Below are 20,299 nucleotides of genomic sequence, written 5' to 3' on the forward strand. Positions count from 1 at the left end.
AGCCGCAGCACTAGCTCCTGGGATAGACTCTAACCAGGGCTCAGCTCAGATACTTTTTTTTATAACAAAGAGAGAGGGACCCCTAAACCAAGGGAGAGGGGTACCAAGCAAGACCGTAGTCAAAAAAGAAAAACCTCCCTTGGGCCTGAGTATATTCGCCAATCATTCAAACATACAGCACTTAAAATAGCAGGGTGAGATTCGGCATCAATGAAGCAAACAAACTCTTTGATCATATATTTATTAAAATTAATCACACAGATCTCACAAAATGTAAGGAGTGGTACACATATATTAAAAAACAGTTGGTCAAAAGGATATTTATCAAAAGCCTAAAAAGATACACAATCAATAAAAATTATATGTAGAAATCAATAGCACATAATGTGGCAAAACACCAAAAAATATTAAGACAATAATCATAAAAAACACAAGGGGTTAAAACAGAAAAATTGGGAACAAAAGAAAAGAATAGGAGAAATATTCCTACTCAGAGATGGAAATCGGTATATCAAAGATTTATCAGTTTGTGAACATGGCAGATATCAATCACATTACACATGTCACAAAGCCTTTGTTAACACAAATTTCATCCGACTTCCTTCTATCAAAGCATCGACGCGTTTCGGTAGGCCACAGTTTCTAGCCAACACCTTCCTCAGGATTATTTGCTGATCCCAATTATCTAATGTTAAAATCTGAAAAACATATACAACAAACTGCTATGAATAACTCCCCAGATTATGTATCTGAGACATTTTTTGATATACTTCAGTGACCCTAACTCAACCCATGCTATATTGAATCACGCATTCGCCCTCTCACACAACACTTTGTAACTCAAGACATTTTTTTGCAGTCAATGAGAATTAAAAAAACTTCATCAGGATACATTCATCAACCTACTCACCAAAACTGTTGTAGGCTAAGTGGCTATAGGAGGCTATCCTCTCTTACTTAAGTGACTATCGGAGGTAGTCCTCTCTTGGTTCAATGTGTTTGATTTTTCATAGGTTAAGCTCCTCATTAGTACTATTCAGAGCTAAGTAGCCACTGGAGGTTATCCTCTCCTACTTCAGTGGTTAAAGGAGGGTGTCCTCTCTTAGTATAGTGTCTTTGATATTTGTTCCAAAAATGGTTTTCCACCGCTTAAATTCACTGTTGCATAATCAGTGCATCATAATTCCTTTTATCTCTACACAAATCTCTACTGAGCCTGATTACTGAACCAACACTCTATGGCAAGTATGATATTTAGGGAGCTTCATTACACTCTGTTCCGATATTAGGTTGATTAGCTAATTAACGTTCGTTACAGACCGATTTTCCAATACTTAAATTTACCATTGTGTACTCATTGCATCATAGTTGCTTTTATCAAAACTTAAACCCCTATTTGTCGTGATTGCTAAACCAACACTCTATATCATGTATGGTATCTAGGAAACTTCGTTACACCACATTCACATGTTAGGTAGATTAACTCAATATCATTAATAGACATATTAGCAGTGTTTGTAAATTTTACCTCTTAAAATCCTTAAGCTCGCATAAGTCGTAGCATCACAAAGGTATTATTCCATCAGTAACCTCATGGAAATTGATATCATGAGGCTCTGTTACCTAATATAAATCACAAGCAGATATTATACATTACATCTCCCCAAAGGCTACCCATTAAATTTGTCTAACTGTATCTTAGGCAAACAAGAAGTCCTATATTTACCAAATGTGTCTTTGCTGCAGACAGATTCCATATATGTACTCTTCCTCGACTGCAGGTATTAAGAATATGGACGGGTTATAATTCGCTCTCCAATAAGTTATCTGAAACAAATCAGAGAGACCTCTATCATACCACCAGTGTCTAAAGTCTAATTAGCATAGCCCATGTCCTAATCTGTAAAAACACTCAATTTCTTTGTTCAAGGAACTACACTCGCATAGATATCGCTAAAGACAGCGACCTACAACTAACACCATGGAACTGCAAGAAGACCCTATTGTCCGTGACTATATATGACGAAGGGGATGCTACGTTCCTAGTAACTTGATGGTCAGCAAACTTATTAACTATTTCATAAAGCGCTTAGGGACATAGCGATAACTATTAACGATCTCAATGGACCCAAGTGCACAGACCATCCACATGATGTCTCCAATATATTCACATCAAAGAGTTAAACTGGTACCTTAAGTCCGTCCTTTTGAATTCTACCGACGAGGTGAAGATAAAAAGTCCCCAAAAGAAGGATCAAGTGCGTCCCTATGACGCACTTGATCCCGGAAATATGAAAAACGTGAGATCGGTACCAAACCCCACAATCAAAATAAGCGTGATATGCTCAATGTTGCTATCAGTCCACCTACCTAAAAAGGGCTCGATATTATCCGCGGGTTGGATTCCTTCAATTCGATTGAACAAGAAACCAACAACAAGCCGGTTTAAATATCACCCCGCTTAGGCTGACACCGGAACTGAAATAGTCCTTCCGGGATGGGAGGTAGACTAGGCAAACTGCCCCGTATGTCCAAAGTATACAATGGCCGCCATCTTAGCACTATGTCAAAAGTGATCAAGTCAAACACAGAGACTCGTATTAATAAATATTTTAAGGACACTGTTGCCTCACTTGGATTCTGTAGTGTGGCCAGATATACAATGATTCCACTTTCAAGATCAGGTCACTTATCGCCGCAACTCTTATGTAAATACGTATGCGTAGAGACCCAAACGAAGAAAGATGGCTAAGTAAAAGGTCTGTCATCAAAACAATAAAGCAAGGAACGGATCCGAACCATACCCTGACATAAATCATTAGGACTCGCGTTATTTGCATTCCGTGATTCCCTATGTCTCGAGTATAGTCCGTGGCGGTGATACAATCTGGTGGACAACCGTCACGTAGACAATGGTCCAGCCTGCATGGCTATTATTCATCTCTATATATATACACACATCTTTTAACTGATCAGGAGATTCTCATTTACAAAGAGGTTCAATATCATTTGGAGAACACTCTTCCATGAAGTTTAACTGGTTAGTAAGGAGAAAACCTAATACACAGAGCCTAGGGGAATTGAGATAATTGCTGCAATTAACCTTTCCTATTAGGTGTTAGACTCGAGTGTACACGTTCACGTTGCTAGTAGGCATTCCCACTCTTCGCGTGAATTCAAGCCTTTCCTTGTAGTATTAAGGTGTGAGATGAACCATTGTTCGCGTGCCTTGCGTTTACATGTCATATTACCACCTCTCTTGTCCAGCTTAACTTTTTCTAAGATGAACCAAGAGAAATCATTTTCTCCATGTCCTACTTCAAGGAAATGCGGTACAAGGGGTGCCGTCAATTTTTTCATCTTAATGGCTGATCTATGTTCTTGCACCCTCACTCGAATCTCTCTTCCTGTTTCCCCGACGTATCCAAGATCGCAGGGGCAGCGTAGAAAGTAGATCACATTTTTACTTCTACAGTTGTTAAGAGTTGTAGATCGAATGTTACAGCCATTATAGGAGATTTCTTTTGCTTGTATGCACAAAGGGCACACATTACATGTGCCGCATCTCACATTACCAACTGCTGGAGTATTGGTAATCGTCCTTTGTGTCCAGTTACTCTCCTCACGGTACGTGTGGACCAGCATATCCCTCAAATTGTTGTTTCTCTTAAAGGCAAATAGCGGTCTATCCAATTTAACTTCTTCGTGATGATTAATAATATGCCAGTTCTTATTAACTGCATTTTTGATCTGGTTGCTCAGATGGGAAAATTTGCTAACAAAGACAACTTTATTAGAGGGTTCTTTTCTAACTATAGGTTTCTTAACCAATGCTTCACGGTCGTAGAACCTAGCACGTTTGAGGGAGTGTGAGAGGAGTTTGTTAGGGTAGCCTCTATCCTTGAACTTAAGTTTCAGATCTTCAGCATGTCTGTAAAAATCCTGTAAATCAGAGCAATTCCTTCGAAGACGGAGGAATTGGCTAAAGGGAATGCTTTCTCTTTGGGACTTAGGGTGAAAACTAGAGAAAAGGAGGAGAGTGTTCTTGGCCATAGGTTTAGTGAACAACTCAACCTCCAAACTGCCATTTGAGTTTTTTATAGTAATATCTAAAAAGTCTACCTTACTTTTACTGTGGTAAGATGTGAACCTCAAATTTGGATCCCCCTGATTGAGCCAATCGAGGAATTCATTCAGTTTCTCTGTTTCGCCCTCCCAGATGAAAAAAATATCATCGATGTACGGGTACCAGCCCGCTACATTCTCAAAGAAGGGGGCCACCTCGTTGTAGATGTGTTTAGCTTCGAACTGGCCAACATACAGGCAGGCCAGACTCGGGGCACAGGTAGCCCCCATGCTGGTCCCTTTAAGTTGTTGAAAATATTCATCTTTAAACAGAAAAACATTATTTTTCAAAATCATACTAACACAGCTGACAATAAAGTTAGCATTGGCACCACCTAAGTCTTGGTCTCTCAGAACATCACGAATGACACCAACCGTGTCATTTTGTGGAATATTTGTGTAGAGAGACTCAATGTCCAGAGTGACCAGACACTGAGTCTCTCCACAAAAGGGAAGGCCCTCAACAAGAGAGATAATGTGGGCCGAGTCTCTTACATAAGATCGTAGATTACAGACAATAGGGCATAGAAAATGATCCACATACTTGCTTACAGGTTCCAAAAGGGAGTTGATACTACTCACAATTGGTCTCATTGGTGGATCAGTGGCATTCTTGTGGATTTTGGGTAAGCCATATATAGCAGGGGTCTTAGGATCCATATTATTTAGGAACCTAAACTCGTCTTCACAGATCCAAGACTTCTCTCTAGCCTCATTCAAGAGCCCAAGACATTCTCTCGCCACAGCTTCTAGACTTTGCACATTAGTACGCTTATAATGCTCCTCAACATTAAGCAGTTTGAGCATTCTGCACTCATAATCTGTAGTGTTAAAAACAACAACCCCGCCCCCCTTATCTGCAGGTTTAATGGTAAGACTCCTATCTGCTTTTAAGGAATTGAGGGCCTGTCTCTCGTTCCTATTAATATTTTGTCCAGGACCCATTTTGTTTTGTTTACCAAGGATATTGACAATGTCACTCTCAACTGCTTTTTCAAATGTTTCAATGTTTTTCCCTACCATGGCTAAAGTTGGAGTAAATGATGATTTTGGTTTGAAGCCCGATATATTTGTTCGTTCCAGACTCTCCCGGTTCTCAAAAAATCTCCTCAATCGCACTTTGCGAAAGAAAGAGCGAAGGTCCTTTTCTAACTGAAATTTATCTATGATGGTAGATGGAACGAAACTGAAACCCTTACTGAGGATATTAATTTGCGTATTGCTAAGTAATTTATCCGACAAGTTACTTACTGGTGCTCTGTTTGTCGCCAGTAACGTTGACTCCTCGTGCGCATATACTCCTGCTGTTGTAGAGGACCCCTGTTCATTTGACCCCTCCCCGAGTTCCCATTGTAGCGCTGTCCTCTCCTCGGGCGCGAGTCTAAAAAAGGAGCATAGTCTCTGGTATTTGTTCTGTTTATAGCTCAGATACAACAGGGCATGCTGGGAGATGTAGTTTCTCCAGCTCAGGTAACTAACTTGCAGCAGGTTGTTTCCTTAGTTGTTTCCTTAGTTGACCCCTTTGCTTCTCGTGCTGCTCCCACACAGATCTCCAATATCCCTCCAATTGCTGAGGCTGAAACAGATGTAGATAATTTCTTTTCACTTTCGGAACACACTGGCTCATCGGGAGAAGATGGCGCCCTGGATAAGGATTGGACAGAGGACGAGAGCAGTGACACTGGCGATTGGCGAGTCAACGACGTCCTGAATTCTGTGGGTGCTCTTAGCGGCCCGCCTACAGTCCGCAAGGCTCCTACGGACTTTGTCTCTGATACTGAGGCCGGATCACTGGCATGGGATTACTTCTTTTCGGCACAAGCCGCCCCTCAAAGTATTTCTCAGAATCCAGTGTCTCTCCCCCAGGAGTCTGAATCAGGCCACAATTTATCAAATAATCATGGCACATAGGGAGGAGACTCGACAGGAGAATGCTCGGGCACAGGGGGCATGCCGTAGGGTCCAAAACTCCCTGCGTAGAGTCATGAAGACCTGCACGGACATTGCTTCCAGGGTTACGGAAGCTGAGTCCCGGATCTCTACTCTCGAGGACGATTTAGTTATTCATAAAGCTACTATTGATTCAATTCAGTCACAGAGGGGTGACATCGAAGGGAAATTGATTGACTTGGAGAATCGGGCACGGAGGAACAACCTTAGAGTGCTGGGGGTACCTGAAGGTTTGGAGGGTCAAGATACGCGCCAGTTCATCATAGACCTATTTATGGAAGCATTTCCAGAGGTGAAGGAGTGGGACTGGCGGATGGAGATCCAGCGCGCCCACCGTTTTCCTTTTAAAATAAAACATCGCCCTGGTCAGACAGTTAATAGACCACGCGCTATTCTAATATGTTTGCATAATTTTTTGGCGCGAGAAAGGATTTTTGACTTAGCCAGGCCTGACAGGCAAAGATCTGGGAAGGGATGTCAGTTTTTCGTTAGGCCGGATTTTTGCCCAGTTACAGTGGAACGGAGGTGGCAGCTCCGCCAGTTGATTGCTCCTTTCCAGTTAAAAGGAGCACAGGTGTTTTTGCTGTTTCCCTCCAAACTTAAAGTAATTTTTCAGGGCCAGACAAAATTTTTTGAGTCTGAAGTACAGGCTAAGGTCTACCTCGACACGTTATAATGATTGCTGCAGTATCTTGGAATTTTTTGCATCAATAGCGAATAGCGGGATCTGTTGTTTCTAGTTCCCTGGTTTCCTTTTTGCTTTGAATGATGATTCCCGGGGAGGGGGGGGGGGGGGGTTTCTGTCTACACCGGCTTCTACATCATCGGGACAGTGTTCCCTGCCCTGTTTGGGGGGTGGTTAGGGCTTGGGTGGGGGGGAGGGTCAGCAGGAGTGAGGGGTGGAAGGGAGGATGGGGGTAGTGCGTTCGGGGGAAAAAATAAGCTTGACGTTAAATTCTTGTTTCATGACAATCTTGGTTTAAACCAACAAAATAAAAGTATTTTCTCTTTCAGCATTCTTATGTTAAAAGATAATGGGTAAAATCTCTATTGCTACATGGAATATATGTGGTCTCAACAATGCGAGGAAGCGCGCCTTATTTACACAGGTTGTTCGTTCTTTTCAGGTCGAGGTACTCTGTCTGCAGGAAACCCATGTTCCTTGGAACAATAGAGAGTGTCTTAAAATTCCAGGGTTTGACCTGATAACATGCTCTCGGCAGACCTATATGACAAGGGGGGTGGCCATATTAATGAAGTGTGGGATAGGATCATGCTTGAGGCATAGTCAGGATGTTGGGGGTCGCTGGGCAATTGCGCAGCTTTTGGTAAACAACTTAAACCTGACAGTATGTACCGTGTACAACTCAAATTTTGATGATCCTGACTTACTAGATTTTCTAAATGTCGAGCTGGCTATGTGGCCCCAACCTATTTGTCTTTGCGGGGACTTTAACATTAATATGCCAGAACACTTTAATATATTAGGAGGGCAGATTTACTTTGGTCAAAAACCTAGAGTTTACAGAGCCCTACAAGCCCTCGTTCAAGAACATCTTATGACCGATCTATGGTTCCATTACTGCAAAGACAAGGAAGGGACTACCTATTTTTCTGCCCCCCATAAAAAAACGGTTAGGTTAGATTACTTTTTTCTTTCGGATCAGTTAGTACCTTCTGCTTCAATTTCAATTCTTCCTAGAATATTGCCAGACCACAATCCTTTGATTATTAAATGCAATATATTAGCAGACAGGTGCACTTTAAGGTCTTGGACTTTTGAGCGGAAGCTACTTTTGGATCCCAATTATATGGATCACATGAGACCTTGGGCAACTGAGTTTTTGAATATCAACAGAGGCTCGACCTCTAATAGTATAGTCTGGGACTCGTTTAAAGCTGCCATTCGTGGCGAAACTAAAAGCTTTTCTTTTTTTCGTCATAAACAAATAAAAGATCAAATTCAGGATCGGATGGAAGAATTACGTAGAGTTGAAATCTTTCTCACTACTACTATTAGGGAGGGAGGGGACATTACTACAGCTCAAACTCAGGTAGCATGGATTAAAGTTTCATTGCAGGAGTTTTTTGGGCAGGACTTGGCGGCTAAATACCTGCAGTTCCGCTCGACAATGTTTGAGCATGGGGAGTTGTGTGGGCGGGTTCTTGCCAAGCGACTTCAACAGCGTGGTTTAGCCAACCGTATCACCAGGATTGAGGATCCCTTGGGTGTCATTCATGATACCCCTGAAGGGGTTCTATCAGTATTTTCCGACTTCTACCGCTCCCTATACTCCGAGGATGCTACTTCACATACACTGGACCGTGAATTTGCTGATTTTAGTGAGGGTCTGGACACAGTTAAAATCTCAGACCATCAGAATACGATTTTGGCGGCCCCAATTCAATGGGAGGAAGTGATTTCAGCAATGAATTCATTGGCCAGCGGGAAGGCTGCGGGACCTGACCTTATCCCTTTGGAATTTTATTGCACATTTCGATCAGAAATACAGGACGATTTTTTGCGGGTTCTGAGAGATGCCCAGCGAGGGATTATTCCTGACTCTTGGCGTTTCACTTCCATCATTTTGTTAAAGAAAAAGGATAAACCTGTGCTGAACCCCGCCTCTTTCCGTCCGAATTCGTTAATAAACACGGACAGCAAAATGTATTCAAAGATCCTGACGATTAGATTGGCTTTGGTTATAACCCCCTGGTCTCTATTCGCCAGCATGGATTTATTCCTGGAAGAGACACGGCGGATCATGTCCGCCGTGTCATTGCTCTTTTGGATTGGGCGCAGGTTACACAGTCCCCTCTTGCAGCTATCCTGTTGGACGCCGAAAAGGCGTTCGACAGGGTAGCTTGGGAAGTTTTATGGAGGGTTCTTCGGTTGAAGGGCTTCTCCCCGAACTTCATTCAGGCTCTCCAATCACTCTATATTGCTCCTCAAGCATGTCTGTCAATCTCAGGCAATCTTTCAAGCCCATTTGCAATAAACAGAGGTACTAGACAGGGTTGTCCCTGTTCCCCTCTGTTATTTGCTCTATATATTGATCCCTTTTTGAGTACAATAGAGTACTCCACTAGGATTCTACCTGTTGAGATCAATGCAGTTGATTTTAAGGCATTAGCTTATGCTGATGACATTATAATTATAACAAGGGATCTGTCTCTGGCATTCTCCGCTATTAAGAATCTAGCGCAGTCATTTGGACGGCTTTCAGTTTATAAACTTAACGTTCAGAAGACTCAGATCATTCAGTCATCATCTATGCCGCCTACGGAAGTCCCGGTGGTACAGACTGCAACATATCTGGGGGTTAAAATCTCAGCAGCAGTAGAACAAATACCAGATATGAATATTCTACCCATTACAGACGCTGCCAATCTTATTCTACGCAGGCTAGACAACCTTCATCTTTCTCTATTTGGCAGAAGGAATGTGCTAAAGATGTTGATCTTGCCAAAATTTCTATACATCTTTAGGACTATACCCCTGGAATTCTCGAAGGCTAGTCTTAATAGCGCAGAAAGATGCTGCAATAGATTTATGTGGAGCTATCATATGCCTCGAAGAGCAGCTAAATGGATGATCCTTACATTGGACAGAGGAGGGTGGTCAGTCCCTAGTCTTTCTTTATATTATTGGGCCGCTTTACTCCAACATCTGGCTCCTCCATTATTCGGTCTCCGCAGCTCACTTCCCTTATCCTGCAGTCCTTCTATTTTTGAGATCAGCTTAGGACAAGAGGCCAAGGGGTTACTCCTTAAGATCCTCGAGCCGAGCTATTATAAAAAAAAACAAATTTAAGGTCATTATAGCTATGCATTCTGCTTTGAGGAAGATCTCCCGAAAATGGGCAATACCTAACATAAATTTTTACACTCCACTGACTGCTGCTAGGCTGTTACCATTAATTTTCCAAGACTCAGTCACAATTAGGTGGGGAACTCAAGGTATTCTTACGCTGGGGGATTTACTCTGTGAGGGCAAAGTGGCCTCCTTTACATTCCTAAAAGATAAATATGCTTTGGCTTCTTGTGATTTTTTTAAGTATTTACAGTTACGCAGCTACATAGACCGCCTCGTGATTAATTCCTCTAACGCACTAAGTAAGAATGCCCTCATGGAGTCAATTTTAAGGAGGACCCGTCTGAGTATCCTTTATCAAATTCTCTTAAAAGGTCTCCCTGACGATCTTTTGTCCCAGACGGTTAAACTAGGAGGCAAATTTGGAAAGGCAAATATAGATATCACCTATGCATTGGACCTGTCTAATTCTGTATTAATTTCTGGCAGCTTACGCTCACAAAGTTACATGGCTATGTATGATTTATATTTTACCCCAGCTAAAATCTCTAAATGGGGAGGTGGTGGCCCTCAGGGGTGTCCTAGATGCGGTTTGGAGGCAGCCAATGACGTTCATATGTTCTTTTCATGTGCTAAACTGCGTAGTTTCCTTTATGATATTCAAGTGTTTATCAATAATACACTTAATATTCAGGCAGAACTCTCCCCTGAATTAGTAATTATGGGGTGTGTGACGGATCCAAGCTTGGATAGATCAATTTCTGAATCCGCTTTTCTCTGCATTGCAATGTCTGTAGTTCGCTTATGTATAACCTCTGAATGGATCAATCACTTACCCCCGTCTTTTTTGAATTGGAGAGCGAGAATTCTTGCCGTCTATAATTTGGAATCAGCAGTCTTTTTAAAAAGTGGGAGAAGGAGGCGGGATAAGGGTTTAAAGATTTGGGCCCCTTTTTCGTCTTGGTACAACAAGTAATACCGTTTGGGCCTACTGTCATTTTTTTGTTGAGACTGTTTGCTTTTGTGTTTTGGACTGTGATTTCCTGTTTTGTATTGAGAACCATGATTGTCTAAGTTATGTTTCTTTCTTTTTGCTTTCTGTCATGTCAAGCGGAAATTAAAAAAAAATTAAAAAAAAAAAAAAATTACGAATTAATAATTAATAATTTATACATTATTTATAAATACTAATACATAAATATTAATATTTAATTTTGTATAATTAAATTACCTCCCACCCTATTCCCCTATAAACCCACAACACGCTCCTAAGAAAATTAGACAATTTATATAATTATCTATTAATTAATTAATTATAATTAACAATTAATTACTAATACATTAATCATACATACTAATCAATAAACATTAAGAATTAGTCTATTAGTATTAAATTACTTCCCACCCTATTCCCCTATAAACCCACAACCCGCTCCTAAAAAACATTACACAATTTATATAATTGTCTATGAATTCATTAATATTAATAAATACCCAATTAATAATAAATTAATTATAAACACTGATAAATAAGCATTAATAATTACTTTATTATTATTAAATTACTTCCCACCCTATTCCCCTATCAACCCACTCCTAAAGAAATGACACAATTTATATGATTATCTATTAATTAATTAAAATTAATAACCAATTAATAATTAATTATAATCACTAATAAATAAACATTAATAATTGCTTTGTTATTATTAAATTACTTCCCACCCTATTCCCCTATAAACCCACAACCCGTTCCAAAAAAAATTACACAATTTATATAATTGTCCATCAAATAATTAATATTAATTATTAACCAATTAATAATTAATTAATAATAAATTAATTATAAATACTCATAAAAACATTAATCAATACTTTATTATAATTAAATTACTTCCGCCCTATTCCCCTATAAACCCACAACTCGCTACAGAACTAAATTATGCAAAAATTATTTTACATAAAAATATTTACTACTAAAAATGTAACACATGCATACAAAAAACAACACTTATACCCCAAAAAATGTTGACAACCAATTTTATTGAGTTTTGTATGTAACAACAAACAGCACCATTCAGAGCTCCATATGCATTATCAGAATAGGGAGAAACACACATCTCAGTGACATCAAGGCTACAGAAGGAAATCACTAAAAGCATATCCACGTGTGCCTGAAGAGAGGACCACACCATCTCAATCATCGAGTACCCCGACCCATTTGCCCCACATACGGCAAAATTTCTCAGGACACCCCCTGGCTACATATAAAGGCCGCTCCTGCACAGCGCACCAATCCACCCCCCGGCGCCAGCGCCCTAGAGTGGGAGGAGCAGTGTCCAACCAATGCGCAGCAATGTCCCTCTTGGCGACCACCAGTGCTGTGTTAAGGAAGAGCTTCTCAGCCCTAGAGCCGTCCAATCCATCAGTGACTCCCAGCAGAACATGTATGGGATCAAGAGGCACCTCCCACCCCAGGACTCCCGTCAGGTCTTGGGTTAACAATTCCCAATATCTCTGGATCGCAGAGCACGACCAAACCATATGGTAGAAATCGGCGTGGGGTGGGCACAATGGGGGCAGTGGGCGTCAGGCCGAAGCCCAGTGCGGTGAAGACGCAGGGGTGTAAGGTAGGCAGCATGTAGAAAATAGACTTGGACCAGCCGAAGCCTCGCCGATACCGCGATCGTCCTAGGGGCCATCAGTGCGTCTCTCCAGTTTTCATCCTCCAGAACCCCAAGCCAGCCCTCCCACTTCTCGTGGAGTAGAGAAAGGGAATTAGGAGTGTTGTTGGTGAGTGAGCGGTAGATCCGAGAGACTCCACCCTTCCCCAAGTCCCCAGTCAGTACCTGTGCCTCGGGCGGGCTATATTCAGGCAGGGACGTGCCGTCTGGAATGTGGGAATTAAGGGCATGGCGCAGCTGCAAGTACCGAAAGAATTGAGAAGGATGGAGGGAGTGCCTGGCCTGTAAGTCCTGAAAGGATCGAATGTGGGTACCGCTCCAGACGTCACCCAGCAAGGTTACCCCTATGAGATCCCACTGCCGGAACCCCGGCTGGGAAGCGACTTCACGAAGTCTCGTGCCACACCACAAGGGAGTATAGCGGGTCAGCCTGCCTGTTTATTGAGTATGACGCAGTGAGGCATGCCAAGCCAGGAATATTCCGCGTATGACCTCGGGAGATTGAGGTCCCATAAAGCATCCCCTGGATAGAGGAGAAGCCCAAAAGATGCAGTTCCAAGCGATACGCCGGGTCGGACCAGCCGCCATTGAGCCAATCATGAATCGTGAGGAGACGAGTCGATAGGTAGTAGAGGTTCGTCATTCCGAGGCCTCCGTCAAACTGTGGGATTCGGCAATGGGCCAGGGCCAGCCTGGACCTTCGTCCTCCCCAAAGGAATTTGGTGGCCATACCGTCCATATCCCGGAACCAAGATCTGGCGAAGGGGAGGTGGGTGTTCTGGAGCATGTACAGAAAACGGGGCAAGATCATCATTTTGTACAGGGCAATCCTACCCAGAGGGTTTAGAGGCAGCGTGCGCCATTTAAGGAGGTCGGTGTGGACCCGCTTAACCAGCGGGGTGACACTGAGCTCCCATGCAAGGTCAGGGAGGAGGGAAACACAAATCCCCAAGTATTTGAAAGACAACCGCTGAAGAGGGATCGACGACTGCCAGTCAAAGCACTCGTGCGACACGTGTAAGGGGACAAGGACAGACTTGGCCGGATTGAGCCGCAAGCCTTAAGCTCGTTCAAAAATAGCCAGTGCCCGAAGGCAACGAGGTCCCGATCGGGTTGGGTCCACTAGGAACAGCAACACGTCATCTGCGTATAGCGCGATTTTATCCTCCGCTAGACCGGGCCACCTCCAACCAGTCAAGGAATAGTCACTGCGGACAAGATAAGAGAATGGCTCCATTGCCAGAGCAAAGAGGATCGGGGAGAGGGGGCATCCCTGCCTCATGCCCTGTCCAATGGGGAAAGGGCGGGATAGAGCGCCATTGACGAGGACCTGTGCCTGGGGACGGTGGTAGAGTAGTCTCACCAGGTCACGGAAAGGAGTACCAAAGCCCATCTGCTCCAACACCGCTTCCAAGTAGCTCCAAAAGGAGTCAAAAGCCTTCTCAAAATCAATAAGGAGAATATGGAGGAAGCATGTGTCGATTCTCGAGGGCAAGGTGAAGGCGGCGGAGACAGTGCCTAGTCCCTCGACGAGGCATACATTTGCATTGGTCAGGGTGGACAAGCTGGGTTAAATGCGGCCGTATGCGATTGGCCAATACGGAAGCGAAGATCTTAAGTTCCGTGTTGATGAGTGAAATGGGTCGATAGTCCAAGCAGCACTGCGAGGGCGGCTGGGACTTAGGAATCACTACGATGGTAGCGAGATCTGTCTCTGGCCGGAATGAGCCACACTCCGCCGCTTCCCTGTACATCTCCACGAGAGGCGGAAGCAGGGTATCGCGATAGGACGAATAAAACTCCTGAGGGAGCCCGTCCGACCCAGGAGTCCTACCAGCTGTCAGGCGAGAAATGGCATCTGCTACTTCCGCAGGTGTAAGCGGAAGGTCCAACGCGGTCGCGTCCGAGTGGGAGAGAGAACTCCTCCCGTCGGAGGAGGTCAAGGAGAGAAAGACCAGGCGGACGCACCGAATAGAGGGTAGCGTAGTAGGAGGCAAAGCATTGGGCAACCGCTACCGGGGCACAGTGAAGCGTTCCATCTGTGTCTGTCATCTCAGGTATGATACGGTTGGCCATAGGATAGGTGGCGAGGCGGTGGAGTAGCTTCCCGTTTTTGTCTCCCCAACCGTACATCAGGGCGGCCTGCGCCTCCAGGCGTGTGAGCTGGGAGTCACGTGCCACGCGAGTACGTTTCAACTGGCCCTTAGCAAACCCCCTAATAGTGGCCTTACTCGAACGTACACGGGGGGGTTCGACTCGAACGTACACGGGTGTACATACAGGGGGGTTCGACTCGAACGTACACGGGGGGGTTCGACTCGAACGTACACGGGTGTACATACAGGGGGGTTCGACTCGAACGTACACGGGTGTACATACAGGGGGGTTCGACTCGAACGTACACGGGGGGGGTTCGACTCGAACGTACACGGGTGTACATACAGGGGGGTTCGACTCGAACGTACACGGGGGGGTTCGACTTGAACGTACACGGGTGTACATACAGGGGGGTTCGACTCGAACGTACACGGGTGTACATACAGGGGGGTTCGACTCGAACGTACACGGGGGGTTCGACTCGAACGTACACGGGTGTACATACAGGGGGGTTCGACTCGAACGTACACGGGGGGGTTCGACTCGAACGTACACGGGTGTACATACAGGGGGGTTCGACTCGAACGTACACGGGTGTACATACAGGGGGGTTCGACTCGAACGTACACGGGTGTACATACAGGGGGGTTCGACTCGAACGTACACGGGTGTACATACAGGGGGGTTCGACTCGAACGTACACGGGGGGTTCGACTCGAACGTACACGGGTGTACATACAGGGGGGTTCGACTCGAACGTACACGGGTGTACATACACGGGGGTCGGCACGTACATACGGGGGCTGGGGGGGGTCGGCGCGTACATTCGAGTGCTGGGGGGGGTCGGCGCGTACATACGGGGGCTGGGGGGGGGTCGGCGCGTACATACGGGGGCTGGGGGGGGGGTCGGCGCGTACGTACGGGGGCTGGGGGGGGTCGGTGCGTACCGGGCCACCTACTCTGGTCGATTCGCGCCGTACTTCGCTTTTCCGGCACTTTTTGGGTGCCGTGAAAATATTGCCGTCCGGACTGCTGTCGGTTCGAATCGTAATTCCTGGGTCGTGAAACGCTGCCTGAAAGCGTCCCGACGTCAAGTCGCAGCATTCCCGGATCACATTCGTATGTATGTTTTCGTCGGTCGGTGTTTTTTACGATTCGTACGGAAATGGTGTTTCCGTGCGAATCGTAATTCCATGTTTGTAAAGTTTTACAACCGGGTACGAGTCGGACGGGGAAAACGCTCCGTCCGACGGTTCGTACCCAGTTTTTGCCGGATCGTGATCGGCACCTTTATGTTTTAACAGACATTTTCACCGAGCTATAACATCACTTTAACTTTTGTTTTTTTAATTGAATATGTACACACTCCCAAAGTTGACTCGAGTTGTTGGTGACCACTAGTAGCAGAAAGGGACATCCACCAAATGTTTGGGAGTGTGTAGCCAGCACTCTAAGGTCAACATGATGGACAGACTGGAATGGGTGTGTACATTGATGTTACAGCACCTTGTCCAAGTGTTCCATCAGAGAGAGCTGCAAGGAATGCATGTGGAGCGCATCAACTTCAATTAGTTCCTTATGTGATTAATCAGATTAATTTCTTCATATAATTGTATTTGAGCCAGTAGTGGCGAGATCCATAGTGGTGATGTTTTACTCACAAAATAACTTGGCCCTCTTCTATGAGGGGAGGCAACGGATCAACCACTCTCATTTGTACTACCAGCTGGCAGTCTCTCTGTGGTAATGTACCTTACAACACAGCATATTGCTGTTGGTCTCCCACATTGTGGGATCAACACACTAGAACAGAAAGTCTGAGCAGGTGTCTCCACTTTCCACACAAGTTAGAAATCATTTACTGACTCCTCAACCCTATCTTCAAGGCCTGGAGTCATTCCCCCCATAGACTCTTTTCCCACTTGCCTGAATATCAAATGGCACTTCCTGGAAATGGCACTTTCTGCAGGGTCACCCCCAAACCTTTTGCCTTCCTCCTCCCCTTTTTGCTGACTGTATTGACTCTGGGCACTATACCACTATTAACCAGTGCTAAAGTGCATATGCTCTGTACTTTAAATGTACTTGAAAGTCCCTAGTAAAGTGCACTGTGTGTCCAGGGCCTGTAAATCAAAGACGGCTAATAGTGGGCTCCACAGCACTGATTGTGCCACCCACTTCAATAGCACTTTAAATATGGCTCAGGCCTACCATTGCAGAACCTGTGCGTGCATTTTTAAACTGTCCTTTCAACCTGGCAAGTTAACCAACTTGCCATGTCTAAACCTTACCTTTCATTACACATAAGTCACCCCTAATATAGGCTCTAGCCAGCCCTATGGGAAGGGTGCAGTGTATTTGAAAGGTAGGACACGTAATTTTGAGTTTTGGAAAACTGATAAATTATTTTTTAACTACTGTAAGGCCTATCTCTCCCACAGGTTAACATTGAGATTGTCTTAAAACATCTTTTAAATATTATTTCCAATTGGGAAGGGATAGAGATTTGGAGTTTGATATCTCTGGACTCACAATTTAAAATCACAACTTATGGTGAAGTCGGATTTCAAATTGTAAGCCTGAAAATGACATTTTTAGAAATGTGGCACTTTCTTACATTAACCATTCTGTAACACTGCCTAACTCTGAATACATGAATGGGTTGGGTGACAGGTGGGCTTTGTGCATTCCCTCTAGACAGTCACGCACAAAGGGAGCTGGGGTATGACATTTGCATCCTGAAGCCCCATCACCAGGGTGATTGGCCTTCCTGAGGTATATTGGGAGGGAGGAGCTGGCATTTGCACCTGAATAGGGCTGAGCCTGTCCCAACACAAAGAGCTGCATACCCCCTGTATTGATTCTGGAGCCAGGGCAGGAAAGGCATGGACCTTGTGATCTTCAAATGCATTTTTGAAGTCCCCCCACACTTCAAAGTACTTACTGGACCCCTGACACCACCAAATCAGAAATGTGCTGGAACCAAGGACATTCTGCCAGGAAGAAGAGCTGCTGTGATGTAGAACGGACTGCCACTTTGCTACCTGCTTTGCTGTGTTGGTCTGCTGTTTGCTGTGCTATAGGAGGGACTGCCACTTTGGTACATGCTCTGCTGTGTTGGCCTGCTGCCTGCTGCTTATTGCCTGGGAGTGTGAGGGACTGGACCTGCTTTATTCCTCCTTCAAGGGCTTGATGACTTGCCTCCTGTTTTCTGACGTCTCAGGTTCACAAAAGACTTTCTGCAACTCTGCTAGTGTGGCTGGACTCTGCCATCCGAGAGTCCTACCCTTGCCTGAGGTGCTTCTCCAGTCCTGGGCCTCAGAAGTGAGTTCTTCAGCTTTTTCAGTAAAACTTGACACAGTGACACCGTTGCGCCGATCGGAACCAACACAGTGTCCTCTGACACTGACGCAGTGCTGATTCGATGATGAGGCAGGACCCGACTGTGAGGTCCGATGACGATGCGGTGCTGATCCTTCAATACCGACTGTGAGGCTTTATGTTGACACAGAGAGAATCCTTCGACACAGACTGGGAGACTCGACTACGGCACATCGACCCAACTGCGTGGATCAGAACTGACGCAGTGAAGCCTTCGACACTGACGCTTGCTCCATACAAGCTACTGTTTTAGCAGGTCCTGCGTGGGTCCTGTAGCCGGCCTGCCCTTCATCTCAGTTGGCCTGATCTTTTGATTTACCCCGGTCTAGTGCAACCTAAAGTAACATTTTAGTGCTAATGACTTCTAAGTACTGTTGTTGGAATTAATCTTTAAAAATTCATATCTCGACTTCTACTGATTGGACTTTTGCTGTTTTACTCTTATTTCACTCAAATAAATATTCTCTGTTTTCCTAAACTGGTGTGGATTCTTTGTGTGTCGTTTTCACTGTGTTACTGTAATTAAAGTGCACAAATACTTTACACATTGCCTCTTAAATTAAGCCTGACTGCTCTGTGCTAAACTACCAGAGGGTGAGCACAGGTTGATTTAGGCTATGTCTCTGACTTACCCTGACTAGATTATGGCTCCTGCTTGGACAGGGTGTATACTTTGCCAACCAGAAACCTCAGTTTCTAACACAACTAAATTTGCCTCTTGGAGGATCATCTGCTCAGCGAGCGAGGTTTTTTTTCACTTCACCTCGCTAAGACATTTGAGGGTGGACACCTGCAAAACATATCTTGCAGCTTTACATAATAGGCTTAGGTAGAACCAAAAAAACATCAAAAATCATGTAATAAATATGTTTTATTTTTTATGGTTCAATGTCCCCATGCATCTTGTGATATAAACCTGGTCCTGTTGTTGCTGATTCTGAAAACATTTAAGCCGATGGCATTCTTTGTACCTGGGCTACTCTACATGCACACTACTGATTCTAAGTGCATGGTGCTTGTTCCAGGATGTTCTCTGCAACCTGCTAGCCTACCAGAGCTGTCTATGAATCTCGTGCTCCCTTTCTCTTCCTTAATAGCTGTGGAATCTATCAACAAATAGAGAATGGGGAGAAGCCAGGATGTAGCAAAAGGTGAAAGAGAACCATATACTTTATGGTGTTTCTGTTACTCTTAGCCTATAGGCTCTTTTCAATTAACACCGTCCCATTGCCGTCATCAATTGGCCAAAACATATGCCGGCAACTTTTTTGAAGAAGGCAACCTTAGGGGGCACTTAGGAGCAGGGATGTGTGCAGGCCTCGTTTGATGCATGCACACATATAGAACTGGCATGCACAGCTCTGAAGTCAGCACCTTTGTAAGCCTCTGATCCCCCCCATTAGGTGGCAGAGTGCCCACAAGTTAAGAAAAGGAAAGAGGATACAAATTAAAAGTAACAGAGCCACCATAAAGGTAACCCTATTCATGTTGTCTGTTTTTATGTAGCTGCTTTTCGCTTGTCCTGCAGCTTATACCTCTGAACCATATATCTGAACTCTTATCTATTTTCTTACTGTTTCAGGTATACTTCCACCACCCTTTGCTCCTGATTCTCGAACAGTTTATGCTAAAGATATACAAGATGTTGGTGCCTTTTCTACAGTGAAAGGTGTAGTCCTTGAAGACTCGGACAAGCAATTTTTCGATGAGTTTGCTTCGGGCAATATCCCCATTCCATGGCAAGAAGAAATGATTGAAACTGGCATTTTTGGGGAACTGAATGCCTCGTCAAACGACAAGAGTAGAAATTCCACGATGGAAGACTCTTCCAAGTCTGGAGTGTGTCGAGTGGCATAAAGAAACCTCTGAGACACTTAGCACTTTAGCTGTAGGGAGCTCACCATTGGGGGTGAGAATGGTTGGTTGATTTGCGTTATAAGTCATATGTCCTTTTGACATGATAGGACAGAAGGTAAGTTCAGCATTCAGCAGCCACTCTATTCTACCAGTAATCTCATATTTTTTGTTGGTTATTTTGCCCAACGGAGGGCGGAATTCTGCGACATGTCAAAATCTCCCAGTCCAAGAAGCTCTGCTGTACTTTCATCTGATTAGGAGAAACATATGGAGAAGACACCACATGAACACCCGAGTGTCCTCACGGAGAACAAGAAGCAAACAACGGATTTCATATCTAGAACTTTCGAATTTCGAAATTTTGATTATAAAAATAACCTATTGTTTTGTA

General features: G+C 44.3%; 1 protein-coding gene across 1 annotated transcript in view; it reads left to right on the forward strand.

Moving 5' to 3' along the window:
- GRK1 (G protein-coupled receptor kinase 1) overlaps positions 1–19,908 on the forward strand; it is a 539,002-nt gene extending 519,094 nt beyond the window's left edge. The window contains exon 7 of the mRNA XM_085620507.1: positions 19,634–19,908. Within this exon, the coding sequence (XP_085476633.1) occupies positions 19,634–19,908 (275 nt within the window). The remainder of the gene's footprint in view (positions 1–19,633) is intronic.
- Positions 19,909–20,299: the final 391 nt, after the last annotated feature.

The sequence above is a fragment of the Triturus cristatus genome, chromosome 8, assembly GCF_964204655.1.
Source record: "Triturus cristatus chromosome 8, aTriCri1.1, whole genome shotgun sequence".
Taxonomy (NCBI): domain Eukaryota; kingdom Metazoa; phylum Chordata; class Amphibia; order Caudata; family Salamandridae; genus Triturus; species Triturus cristatus.